We start from the raw sequence: 13261 nt of genomic DNA on the forward strand, positions 1-13261 counted from the left end.
CCCGCCCGCCGGGCCCGCAGCCCCGGCCCCCGGCCGCAGGCGAGGCCCAGGCCGCGGCCGACATGAACCACCAGCAGCAGCAGCAGCAGCAGCAGAAAGCGGGCGAGCAGCAGCTGAGCGAGCCCGAGGACATGGAGATGGAAGGTGAGGCCCGGGGGCTGGCCGCGGCGGGGCCGGGGGGCGCCTTCCATTGTGGCCGGGGGGAGCCGCGGGAGCCACGCGAGGGGCTCGCCATCTTTAACCAGGCCCCGGGCGGCTGCGGGCCTCGGCCTGGCCGGCCCGACTCGGCCGGCCCGGGCCGGGCGAGGCTGCACAGTCATGCCGGGCCCGCGGGCTGGGGGCGGCCGGTGGTCCCCCGCCCGGCGCATTGTCCGGCCCGCGGGACCCGGTCGGCCTCGCCGGCACAAAGCGCCCGGAGCCCGGAGTTGTAAATTAGAGCGCTCCGGCCGCGGAGGGATGAGGGCGTTTGCGGACTGCTGGCGGCCGCTGCGCGCCCGGGTTGGGGAGCCGGGCTCCGGGGACCGTCTCCCCGTTGAGGCGTCTCGGGGGCCTGGCTCTGGCCGGTAACGTCGGGGAACCGGAGACCTCCTTGGGCTCGGGGCTTGCCCGCACCTGCTCCCGCGCGCTCCCCGGCAGAGCCCACCGGGGCTTCGAACGGACCCCCAGATCGCTCCATAACAGCACTTGCTGGCGTCGGGCTTCATTTGGAAACACCTGCAAGGGGCGCAGATGTTCTCAGCCTTTGGACGGGCCCAGAGTTCGGAGTCAGGCTCTCTTCGTTTCTGAGTTAGCTGTATTTCGGGGAGTTTGGCTGTGTGCGGTGCAGTCAGCCTCCGGCCAGGTGTGTGTTTGAAACTACGTGAAAGCCGCCGCCCTCCCCCACCCCCCGCCCGACTACCTATCTCTAAATCCACCCTGACTCCAGAGGTAAGTTAATTTTCTGCCCATGTGCCAGCAGTTTTCCAGGGTATCCTGCTTTGAGATACAAGGCCATGGTAATAGAGGTTTGATGCAGAGGCACTGGACGCGGAAGGGTCTTGGGCTTGCATACCTCAAGAGGACTTGGTGGTTGGAAGGCACCTTTTATTTCTCGTGGCCCCAAGTACTTAAAAGGGCAAAGTCTAAGGAGTCTTAAAAGAGAGTCCTTACCTATTTCGAGGGGGACTGACAGGCAGGAGTCAAAAGAGTGCCCCTGAATGAACGGGGCATTGAATGTTCTGTTCTTGTTTTGCTTTTAGCCAGAGATCTTGGGGTGTGGAAATGAATGGGGGTGCTAAGGAAGCTCAGGTGAAGCAGCATTTGTCCTGTGGGGTGGCTGCACGTGTGGGGTGCTGCACCCTGGTTGGTGGGAAGTCTTACCATGACTGGTACTCCGGTGAGTAACGTACTGCCAACAATTGGATGTGCTCTGAAAAAAATGGCCTGCAAGGTGGCAAAAGGCGAAGTGGTGGAGATGCCTGTGGAAGGCACTTCCCGCTGGTACTTCAGTGGTCAGTAATGGGGTCAGGAGAACCCAGTCCATGCCAAGGACCAGGCTGTTCGTCTCACTTGGCTCCAGAAAGGCAGTAACTTCGTAGTGTTTTTGTCACGTGTCATTAAACAATTAGCTGAAGGAATACATTGCTGAGAGAATTATGTATATTCCTTTTAATGCCTCGTAAAAAGGGATTGCTGTTCAGTTTCCTTTTCAAGTTATCCCCCAGTCGAGACAAAAATCCACTAATGCTAGCATATCCGTGTCCCACTTACGTTGTCTTAGAACTTTTAAAGCGGTTTGAACACAGGTGAGAGCTGATCAGCATGGATCCCAGTGCATAGTGTATTTCTGGTACAGAACTGGGTGTCAGGGGAAATAATCATGTCCACAGGTTTCAAGGGCTTTTCTATAAGACTAGAGAGTGTTGAGTGGAGGAAGAGTTTTCAGAAGTCATGCGTGCTTTCAAGACTACTTTTTTTTCTCAAGTTTTGTTCTCATATCCAAGTTTTCGTTGGAAAAGTCGCCCGTAAAATCATTAATCTGCAAATTTACTGGCGTCTCAAACTGGGTGGCAAAGGTTGTAGTTTATTATTGCTGATTCCGTAAACTTCAGTCTTCTTTTGAGTGGGCCTCAGATTCATTATCCAGAGGGTACCTTGTCTTTGTAGGGCTTATGGTCGTCAGCACCCTGTGAGCAGCCACAGGTGTGCAGTTTAAAGAGGTGCCCATGTCTTAGGCAATCTCTTTCAGCCTTTCTTAGCCTTCCCACTCCGAAAATGTGGCGTTAGGTTTATACATTGTAGTTTAGGACGAGAAAGTTTGAAAATCCTTCCTATTAAAAAGCGAGAAGGGTGGGATTTAGTGACCCTCAGCTCTGCTTGGCTTCGTCTGCCAGGCTCTGTGAGTGACTCGCACCTGCTTGGTGTTCGCCTTGGTTCCTGTGGACTCAGCAGCTGGAAGCTGTCAGGGCTCCCTCTGATCAGCTTGAGGAAGGGAAGCTTTGTGGATGCGGAGCATTTGCCCGTCCCTCCTGGGCAGGGCAGTTTTGAAGGAGCCAGGGAGACTGGTTTGGTTGGCGGTTTTTTCCTACCGACGGGTCTGGTGTTAGTTTGCTCTCCTGCTCTGCTTTATAGGGGTCACATTTGCTTTTGACTGATCCCTGCACAGCCCTTGCACATCTGCTGGAGAATAACAGTGCTCAGGATGAGTTATTTTAAAAATGTCTTGTTTTGAGCCGTTAGGAAAGTTATGAAGGGTGAAGGGCAGAGAGGGAAAAGATGGGGGGGGCGTGGGGTATGGTGGCAGTTCAGTGGGGTTGAGACCACATGCTTCCTTCCTGTGAGGCCCATGCAGGTTTTCAGGTTGGGAGGCAAAAAGCACCATGGAGGTGGTGGCCTTTGTCGGCCTGGCCAGGAATGAATGTGCTCCACAGTTTATTCACTCTCTAACTCAGAGGCTGGGCAGGCCGAGGGGCTGCAGGAGGGACCTGCAGTGGCCTCTGCCCTCTCGGGTACTTGAGAGGTGATAATCTGGTCTGTTACGCCCCCTCCGAATCAACAGGAAGTTTTCCCAAGGCCTGGCTTCTGCATAGGCGGGCTGGCACAAATGTCAGTACCTTCATGTTTGCTCCCTGGTGTGGTTCTGCCGCCCGCGTGAGCAGTCTCTGTTTCAGAGTGTAATCTTTGAGACTAATGGGCACAGACAGTTTTGGTTGACTTCTGTACAACACTCAGACCACTGCTATCAGGATACCAAGCTGGGAGCAAATCAATGAGTCGGCTGCAGTTTCTGAAAAGAATTGATCACTGACTTCTGTGGTTTTTGTCTGGGGGGCAGCAGTGGTGGATTTCTTTTTCTTTCCAACTTGTGTGGGTAGATGGAGTTTCAAGTTACTTTTCTGCTAAAGCAGGTTTGGGAGTGGAAAGTGAGTTCTCTTGTACACGTGTGCCCAAATAAACTACACTCGGGCATTTTATTATATCTAAAACATGTTTGCTTTTCAAATAGCGCCGTAACAAGACAAAAATCAAATAATATGAGAATATTGATTTTCCTCTCACATTAGCTTTGGTTGATAAAAGAACTCTACAAAGTGAGCATCAGCTTGGAGAACCCAGAAAAGATAGAGACACATAGAAGAAATTAGGCCAAACCTAGAAACATCTGACTGATGTGAGCCTGTCAGGTTTTGATGGGACTGGAAGTTACTTTCCAAAGGCATCCGCCCTCCTGATTCTTCCAGGCTGCTGATTTTGACTATCTGTAAATAAAAGATTGTTAACAGCACATATTGGAAAAAAGTGTATACCTTCATCTTGTTTTTTTGGGGTGGGGGGGGGAATCAGTTTTGTGGAAAGGAGGAAGGAAGCCACTGAGTTAACTCACAGTGGGGCAGTGTGGTGAGAGGGTACAGGCTTAGCGCCAGGCCTGGGTCTGAACGTGGACTTCGCCATTTAATGGTTGTGTGACCTCATGCACGTTGCTTAAGCTCTCAGTGCCTCAGTTTCTGCATCCTTGAAAAGGAGGTCTGTCGTATCCTGCATGTGCTGGGCATAGAGATAGGAGCATCAGTGTTCACTCATGGTGTTGTGATGGTAAAAGGGTTGCACCTGAGGCAGGGATGGGCACAGGTTTTTTTTTTTTTTTTTTTTTTGCGGTACGCGGGCCTCTCCTGTTGCGGAGCACAGGCTCCGGATGCGCAGGCTCAGCGGCCATGGCTCACGGGCCTAGCCGCTCCGCGGCATGTGGGATCTTCCCGGACTGGGGCACAAACCCGTGTCCCCTGCATTGGCAGGCGGACTCTCAACCACTGCGCCACCAGGGAAGTCCCTGGGCACAGGTTAATCAAGCATGGCGCACACAGGTGGGGCAAGTTGACTTTCGTGGTTCTACGGTAATTATATCCTGACGTGGATTAGGAAGAAAACTGACCAGCCTCAATCTAAGCAGCATTGTTTATGAAATCCTAGGCTTGATGTGCCTAAATAGATGTATAAGGTTAATGGTATAATATTTAAAGAAAAATGTAGTGGATGATAGAGGAGTTGATAGTGGATTTGGTGCGTTGTTACACTGCTGCCAAAGCCTGGTTAGCTCAGTGGCCTTCGTGATGAGAGTATTCTTGCTCTTGCACTAGTGTTAGAGCATCTAGTAATGAATTTCATGAGGTTGCCAGTCAGGTTGTAGCAGGGAAGCCAGGTTACACGAACCTCCAGACTTTGGGAGTCGGCCCTGAATTCTTGTCTCTAAATCCCACATCCTGTTACCAAGAGCCCTTTTGGTTTTCCATCCACCACCCTAAACCAGGCGGCCCCTGTTACCTCATGCTGGAACTTTGCAATAGCCTTCTTACTGGTCTCTGCTTCCACTCTTCCTGGACCCCACACAGCTGTCTTTTCACTGCCCTGCTTATTAGAAGGACTCAGGTGTGCTGCCTTCCTCATGCAGGTAGACGGGTAGTTGCACAGCCCGGCCTCTGCCATCGGGATCCTCAGTCAGCCTGCTTTGTGCTTCAGGCTCTGAGTGCACACACACTTGCGCTGCATGGGGGGCAGCTCTGGCTTTTGGGCCCTGTACCTGCACAGGTAGTGTCTGCTTCTCCTTGAATGCAGACAGGACAAGAGACCCCAGGAAAGTGATTCAGATGCCACCTTCTCCCTCAACTTTTCTGGTGGTCTCAGCCACTTGCCTTGCATAAGAGCCGTGTCGTGCCCCGTGAGCTGCTTGTGGGGCTGCCCTTGTGTACTCATCCTCCCCACCGCTGGACTGTTTGTGCTGAAGAGACCCATCTTATGTTCCTTTTTTGTTAAATGTGTTTGTGGGAGACACTCATTCAGGAAACAGCAATTTTAAGGCAAAACAGTAGTGCAGGAGATGGCTGGCTGGCAGGGTGGTGTGTGAAAGAGAATGCCAAAGCCATAAACCAATATTGCTTTGATAGCTGCTAATTCAGTTTTATTGCCTTTAACGTAAGTTGCTTCAAGTGGCATTTTTGATCCTTTTTGCAAGGAAAAGCTCATTTTCCAGACAAGGGTATTGATGGACCTTACTGAAGTTTTCTGTTGAGTATTTTAAAATTTGTTATTGTTTCTGGTTTTTTGCATGGGTAGTATGTAGCCTGGGTACTTCTGCTTGATTTCCAAGGCAAAGGAATTTTACTCTGGGGACCGAGTTGTAACAGGGTATTTCTTGACATGTACTGTGACGGTTAAATGTTAAAATGTCACCTGCTTCAGAAACTTCTGTTCTGAACTAATTTGGACTTAGGCAAGTTGGAGGAAGCAGGATTTTTAAGTGTCTTGCGTAGGCAAGAAAGTCAAGTTATGCCATTTTGGTAGTAACTTAACACATGGCTCGGCCAATGAGAAGTCAGATGTGTTGAAATTCTCTTGAAGAGAAGTAGGCCTACTTCTGAGCGTTGGTGACTTAAACTTGGAAGTTGGACATGGAGGTAATTAGAAAGTTTGTTGTGTAGGGAAATACACCGACCTGGACTAGAGGGAATGCTTCCAGAACTTAATGATGACACTAGTGTGAGCTAGCAAGAGCCAGGGAGTAGGGAGGGGGAGGGGCCTCCGGGGGGGTACGCCTTGGGGGGTAGTGTCACTGTCTTTGGTGTTGGACAGAGCAGAGCGCTCCAGGGGGTGACGAGACTGGAGGGCTCATTGACTGTGCGGCTGGGCCCTCACTGGGCTGAGCACGTGCTGCGTTGTCACCAGCTCGGCTGGGACCACTGTTGTGCGGGCACAGCTGTTAATATTCTCAGAGATGCCCAGGTGTCCTTCCAAGGAGCCCAAGTCATCTGATCGACCTGGGGTTTATCTTAACAAATGTGAGTGCTGTATCAGAGTCTCAAGGTGGTGGTCCTCCCTTCTTTTGGGGTCATTTGAGAATCTGCAAGATAAAGAGAAGGAGGTTCCCTTCTGTGACCACAACAGTTCCACGTGATTTTCCTGCCTGGCATAGAATGTTCAAAACCCAGGCCCTCCCTGGGTTCTGATTCCATGCTAGTGACTAATTGGTTTCCCTGACATCCTGATACTGGGAGGGCAGTGTCCTGTACGAGGTACCAGCCCCCAGAATATTGACCAGAGGAAGGTCTAGCTCTTGCAATAAGTTGTTGAGCTGGCCTCTGCTTTGGAAAGGGACTGTGTGAGATTGTTGGGGTGACCTGTAATGCAGAGTGTGATCACACCCAGGGTGTGGCCACCGGTGTCTGGGTAGTGATCTGACTTCTTGGCTCCCTCCTGCCCCCACCCCTTCATGGTGCTTCAGAAAGAGTTGAGGGGGCTTTTCTCTAGGGTATAGGCTGAGAAAACTAACCTTACTCACCTGGAGTTGCAAGTGCATTTCGTCAATATGACTTTGGGGAATAAATTACATTTCAAGGCCCTTAATTGACCCTGTGCAATTGCTGTGTTCAAGTAAGGACATGTAATGCTCCTTAGCCTGTTTGCATGGTTAGAGTCCAGCTCCTCCTCGTAAATAATGTAGGGCAGGTAATTTTTTTTTTTTATTGAAGTATAGTTGATGGGTAGGTAATCTTGAAGTGCTTGATTCTTAGAGTTGGTAGTTTATGTCAGCTAGGAGGAGAAATTATTCAGTCAAACAAAGTGTGTGTGAATTGGTTAAAAACATTCCTCAATCCCTATTGCTGTTTTATAACCGTCATAGATGGGCACGGAAGAATACTCCCCCAAGAGTCTCAGCCTTTTCCTCTTCTGTCTTTAGCTTGTAAGGACAAGAGGGAGAACAGATAGGGGCTGGAATGCCTGACCTGCAGAAAGTCCACAGAAGTAGCTGGTGGAGTGAAGTTGCTGAGCTCTAACCCTAACCCAGCTCCCAGTGGTGGCCAAGGGGCGGCTTCTGATCGGTGTGATATCCTGCCTGTGCTAGCCAGGGGACTCCTCCCTTCTCTAAAGCACACCAGGTCTCCTGCTGCTACCCATGAGGACAGACTGAGTCTGTTTTCCTACTGAGACCTGGATTGCTTGAGAATGCCAACTCTTTCTTATGGGGGCAGAAGAGAAGACCTGTGGGGTAGGAGGATGATAAGGATTTACCCTGCAGTGTGCAGTAAGGTAGCCACCAGCCACATGGTGGCAATCACATTCCTTAACTGACTAGCCACGTTTCAAGTATTCAGTCGCCACCCGTGGCCAGTGGCCACCACATTGGACAAGCAGGTACAGCACACATCCGACAGGGCAGACAGTGTTAGTGGCCAGAGTTCACCGAAACAGTCTGGTTGGATCCTTACCTAGAGGGTGTTTCTGGTAGCATTAGTGTCACATTGGATGTTGGAAAGATACAGTGTGTCCTGGAAAAGCTAAATTAAAATGAGTGAATAAATAGTTCCTGGGCAAACGCTACAGAGCAGGCTTTCTTCGGTTATTTGTGGTGAAGAACCAGTTTTTTTTTTTAAATTTCCAGTCTGTTGTGGACAATTTCTTTCTGTATTTTGTAGACATGCAGTGTAAACAAATTGTTTAAGAAATGAAATAAAATAAACATACACAATGCAAGCCCCAGGTTGTTATTAAAGTCACATTTCAACAGTTATTGCTTAGAACAAACACGCAGGGAGGAGAACAAACACGCAGAAACTGTACATGTTCATTGCAAGCGTGTATAGGCCATTAATATGAGGGAACGTGCTATTGCACTTGTAACTTTGTCATTCCACCATGGTAACTGAACAGTTTTTGTTTGAAATAGCAATTCCCCGTACTAAACTTTATTTGCACACTAGTTTTTAAATAATCTCGCTTCCTGCTTGGATGGATGGCATCCCTGCTCCTCATAGAGAATGTTGATCCAAGTCATTTCAATGCTCGTTTTACTAATATGCAAGTGAGTCCAGTGCTGTGGAGGTGTACGCCTGAGATTGGGAGCCATCTTCCAGCAGTTTTCCAAAATGCATCCATAAACAGCTCCAACTCTATCCTATAAACTAACATCTAAATTATGTTTTATTGAAAGAAATGGGTTCTGGGTCCTATTGACTTGGGTTGCAGTTAACCAGCTAACCCTAAACTCTTACAAACTGTAATGGGGTCCTGTGGGACACGTGACACCACACTCCAGTTTGACAGCGCGCCCACTGGCCCAGGCTAGGATGTTGCAGGAAGTCAGGTTGCTGCAAAGTCTCCCCGCTTGCTCTGTTTCGGTGAGGTCCGCGGAGGGCACCTGCTCGCAGGCTGTGTGCAGGCACCTTGGGCTTTGCCACCCCCACCCCCTGCTTTCTCGTCTGGATGTCCCCGAGCACCAGGCCTCATGGCTTGCTTCTGACTCCACTGTACCCTTGTAGCAGCAGAGCTGTACTTGCTGTGCATTCGCAGAGCCTGGTGCAGGGCTTCTGCTCACGAGATAGACATTCATGCAAACCCTCCCGACTGGCAGGTACAGGGCTGGCTGCCCCCAGCGCTTGAGTGAAGGCTCTTGGTAAACATGTGTCAGGGAGGGCTGTGATGGGGGGGTGGGTGCTGACCTATGGTGGGGAAGGGGTGGGTCATCGGAGGCTTCACAGAGGAGGGGACACAGCTAAATTTGAAAAGAGGGAGGGGTGGTGTGCTCAGAGGCAGGAGGTGTAGAACAGCACCATGGGCTTGGGATCTAGAGGGAGAGGATCTGTGGTTCCCAGAGTAATGGTCCACAGAGATGTCTGTCCTGATCCCCTGGAAGCCGTGACTATGTTACTTACCTGGCAGGGGACTTGGCAGGTGTGATTAAATTCAGGATCCCTAGATGGGGAGATTATGCAGTGTTACTCAGGTGGACCCAGTGTAATCTCAGGGTCCTTTACCCGTGAAAGAGGGAGGTTGGAGTGGCGTGACGTGAGAAGGCCCTTGCTGGCATTGAAGATGAAGCTGGAAAAGGCCAGGAAGCAGATTCTCCCCTTGAACCTCCAAAAGGAGCCAGCCCTAAAATCAATGATTTTAGCCCAGTGAGGCCCATTTTGGACTTGTGACCTCCAAAACTATAAAAGAGTAAGTGTGTGGTGTTTAAGCCAGTAAGTTTGTGGTAATTTGTTCAGCAGCCAACAAAACTAATAAGGATCCAAGAAGGTGGGTAAGAAGCAGTAGGTGGGTGTCCAGTAAACTAGCCTTGAACCTTAGAGAGCTGCGTAGAGGCTGGGAGAGCTTGGCAGCTACCCCTCCCTGGGCCAGGCCCCTGGACGTGAGGGCTGTGTCTGTATCAACTCATTGGCTCCTTACCACAACTCTGAAGTAGATGCAGCATCATCCCCATTTTATAGCTGAGTGAAACAAGGCGCTGAGCAAGTTAAATAACCTACCCAGGGTTGGTGGCCACGGTGGGATTTGAACCCAAGCCATGTGGCTCCACAGAAATTTGCGTCTCATCATAGTCAGTGGACACTGTTTGTCCTGAAGACGTTGTTACTGCTTTTTAATTTAAACCGCTGCCTTCTCCCGCGTTTCTTATCTCACCACCCCAAGTGGCAAAGCTGCAGTTGGGCTCCTCAGTCTGAAGATTTTTGTGTGGCTCACCACATGCTTTGAATATAGAAAGTAGCTCACTGCCGAAATCAGCCGGGGCCACCTTACACTTCAGCAAGTGGAATATGGTGGCAGAAGCAAAATAGATGTGTTTTTAAAGGTAGATGCCTCCCTTCTTTGAGAATCAGGTATTCGGTAATGCGATCCTAAGCTGAAATGAATCATCCCTAAAGCAAACCATTCAGGGCTCTGGGCATATGGAGAGATTTAAACTTGAGAAGGCTCGAGCCTCGTCTGCCAGGGCTCAGGGCGAAAGCGTACTGCATTTCAGAGGCCCAAGTTCTGTGGAGCTACAGGGTCAGACCTCAAGGCACCTTGTCCACTCAGGTCCTCCTGTCACCTCACCCCCATGACCCTGCATCTGCACATGAGCAAACTGAGTCCTCCAAGCCACACAGATGGCACCAACCTGACTGTACCCCCTGCTGTGTCTTGAAGTCCTGACCAGCTGCATTCCTCTCCTGCCTGTCGCCTAGATCGTCTGTTTCTTTCTTAAGACAGCAGCTTTCACAAGGTGGAAGGAAAACAGGGTCGGAGGTACCAGAGCCGGGGATTGCTCAGCTGGGCAGGGGTTGAAAGAAAGGAGGTCCTAAGGGGCCAGCCAGTCTCCTTGCTTCACTGACTTCCAGCTAGTTGCGTGGTGGTGTTTCTGTGGCACATGCAGAATATCTTCCTTCTGGGCCTCTTTCCCTGACAGTGAGTTTTAAAACATGAGATAGATTCATACACACAACTTTAACAAACTGCTAATGCATTCATCGCTGGGTTGGCGAAATTGAGACCCTCAAGCCAGTGGATTTGGGGTGTCTGGAGAAGATGCAAATAAGCGAGGTAACTCTTGGGCATCCTAGTAGGGGGGGACGACCCAGAATGCAAATGATCCATAGAGATGACTGGTTCAGCTTCAAGATGTGCGGCGGCCAGCCACACAGATTCACACACTGCCATGCACGGTAAGGACAGGCGGCTGGTGGTGGCTGTGATGGTTGTGGGCTCCTGCAGGATGCCCAGGTCGTGGGGATTGTGATGTTACAGGCGTGGTCCCTGGGAGCTGTCAAAAGTCTTCAGAATTATTCTCAAGTTGGTCATTAATTACCTTGAGGGCTACGGGGAAGAGGGAAAATCAGTGCTACAAATCTTAAAGTTTTCTGTTATAGCCAGTATTTCGTTGGGAATCAGAGGCTATTATTTGAAATTTCTATTTTGATGAAGTTAAAAGTCCTATACTTTTTAAGGCCTTTTGTTCTTAAAATACTGGTTTCATTTTGGGTATGTTATCAGAGAGCTCTTGGTCACATAATTTTGTTTTAGAGCAGAAAGCGACTATTCTACCCCCCTACTCCACGGGCCAAGAAACCATGTCTCTGGGGGCTTGAAGTGATTTAAGTAAAATTAAATAAACCCTCAAGTCCTACGTCTCACTAGCGCTATTTCAGGGGCTCCATAGCCACCTGTGGCTCGTGGCTTCCGTATTGGGCCGCGCAGCTGTAGACCTTCTCCATCATCACAGAAAGTTCTAGCGGCAAGTTGCTGCTCCAGACCCAGCCTGTGAACTGGGTTTAGCCTTGCCTTTCTAGAAGACTGCCCTGGAGAGGATTGTTTAGAATAACAGAAAACCAGGCATTTTCTTCTGTAAAAACCTGAGAAGAAGGTTCCCCAAACTGGCTCAGCACAGCGCATACTTGGCCCTTCGCCTCAGATCGCTGCTTCAGGCCCTGGGCTCGGGGGTGGTTTACAGAGATGAAGAGGTGATAGGTGTCTTTGCAGAGGGAGAGTCAGCAGGATATAGATGGGTCACGTGAACATGTAGTTAATGCAGGATAGAAAGCGATGAATGCCACGAGAGGTGCAGAGAGAGGGCTCTGGAAGTGGGGGAGAGCAATTATGTCTGGGGGCAGGGGAGCAGGAAGGCTCCTGAGTAGTCCTGACAGTGGCCGGAGGGGGTGGTTAGGATTTGAGTTCTGGGGGATTTGAGGTGAGAATGGCAGAGGTAAGGCCTTTGGGTAGATGAAAATAGAGGCCCCTCTCTGATTGCTGCCCATGTGCATGGATTGTAATGTACTGTGTTTCTTTGCTCTTCTCCCCTTTAGACTTTGAGGCCGGGGAGCATTCTATTCTCTACACCTTGAACAGCAGTTTCTACCAGATAATTGAACGCACTGCATTTTTATATTTTAGTTTCAATAGGACTGGAACATGCCACCATGTTCAATGCCAAATAACCTTAATTTTACCTACTTTGGTAACCATTATAAAGGGTTAGATTTGCACCTGCCCTCCTATAAGTCTTTGTGGAAAAATGTTAGTAGTCACCATGAATTTTATTTGTATTTATTATTTATTTTTTCTAAAAAAAAGTTTATTTTTGGCTGCATCAGGTCTTAGTTGCGGCACACAGGATCTTTCCTTGAGGCATGTGGGCTCAGTAGTTATGGCACGTGGGCTTAGTTGCCCCGCGGCATGTGGGATCTCCCCGGACCAGGGATCGAGCCCATGTCCCCTGCATTGGCAGGAGGATTCTTAACCACTGCGCGACCAGGGAAGCCCCTATTACACTTCTTGTTGTCAGGATCCTGGGACAGTTTTAAAGTTGGTGAGAACCCCAAAGAGCTTCTGGGTAGGTGGGTTATAGCTATCATTATTTGCCAAATTAGAAATTAAAAGTCTTAATTATTAATTTAAAAATAATAAACCGGTACATAGTAACACATTTAACATACTGCTTGTTTTGGGGTTTTTTTTGGCCACGCTGTGCAGCTTGCAGGATCTTAGTTTCCCAACCAAAGATTGAACCCGTGTCCCCAGCAGTGAAAACACTGAGTCCTAACCACTGGACCGCCAGGGAATTCCCACATTTAACATGCTTTTTATAGGAAATATTTTCTAAAACAAAAATTTAATGAGGAATGGTATTGTTCATACATTTTGCAGATTTCTTTATTATCTGGCTTGGTAGAAGACACCTGGATTCTCATATATCTGGTGCTGTCAGTTGCAATGTAAATTTTACTGGAAATATAAAGCAAACCCAGTCTTACAGAGGTATAGCCTTTTCAGGTAACTGTGGCAATTCTTTCATACTACATCAAAATTTGGTAGCTTCTTAAGGTTGATTACAGCATGCAGTTTGAAACCCTATGATTAACTTATCGTGCTCTATTACATTAAAATTTATTGGTTCGTCTTGTACTTTGAATGGAGCATTTCTAATACCATTCATTGGTCATTTGGAAAATACTGATTCAGAGTTATACAGATCTTGTAA

At 49.2% G+C, this 13261-nt stretch overlaps 1 protein-coding gene across 1 annotated transcript in view; it reads left to right on the forward strand.

The window, feature by feature from the left end:
• Positions 1-13261, forward strand: part of USP7 (ubiquitin specific peptidase 7) — a 56143-nt gene continuing 42882 nt past the window's right edge. Inside the window, exon 1 of the mRNA XM_060120001.1 lies at positions 1-144. Coding sequence (XP_059975984.1) covers positions 63-144 — 82 coding nt within the window. The 5' untranslated portion in view covers positions 1-62. The remainder of the gene's footprint in view (positions 145-13261) is intronic.

The sequence above is a fragment of the Mesoplodon densirostris genome, chromosome 16 (assembly GCF_025265405.1).
Source record: "Mesoplodon densirostris isolate mMesDen1 chromosome 16, mMesDen1 primary haplotype, whole genome shotgun sequence".
NCBI lineage: Eukaryota > Metazoa > Chordata > Mammalia > Artiodactyla > Ziphiidae > Mesoplodon > Mesoplodon densirostris.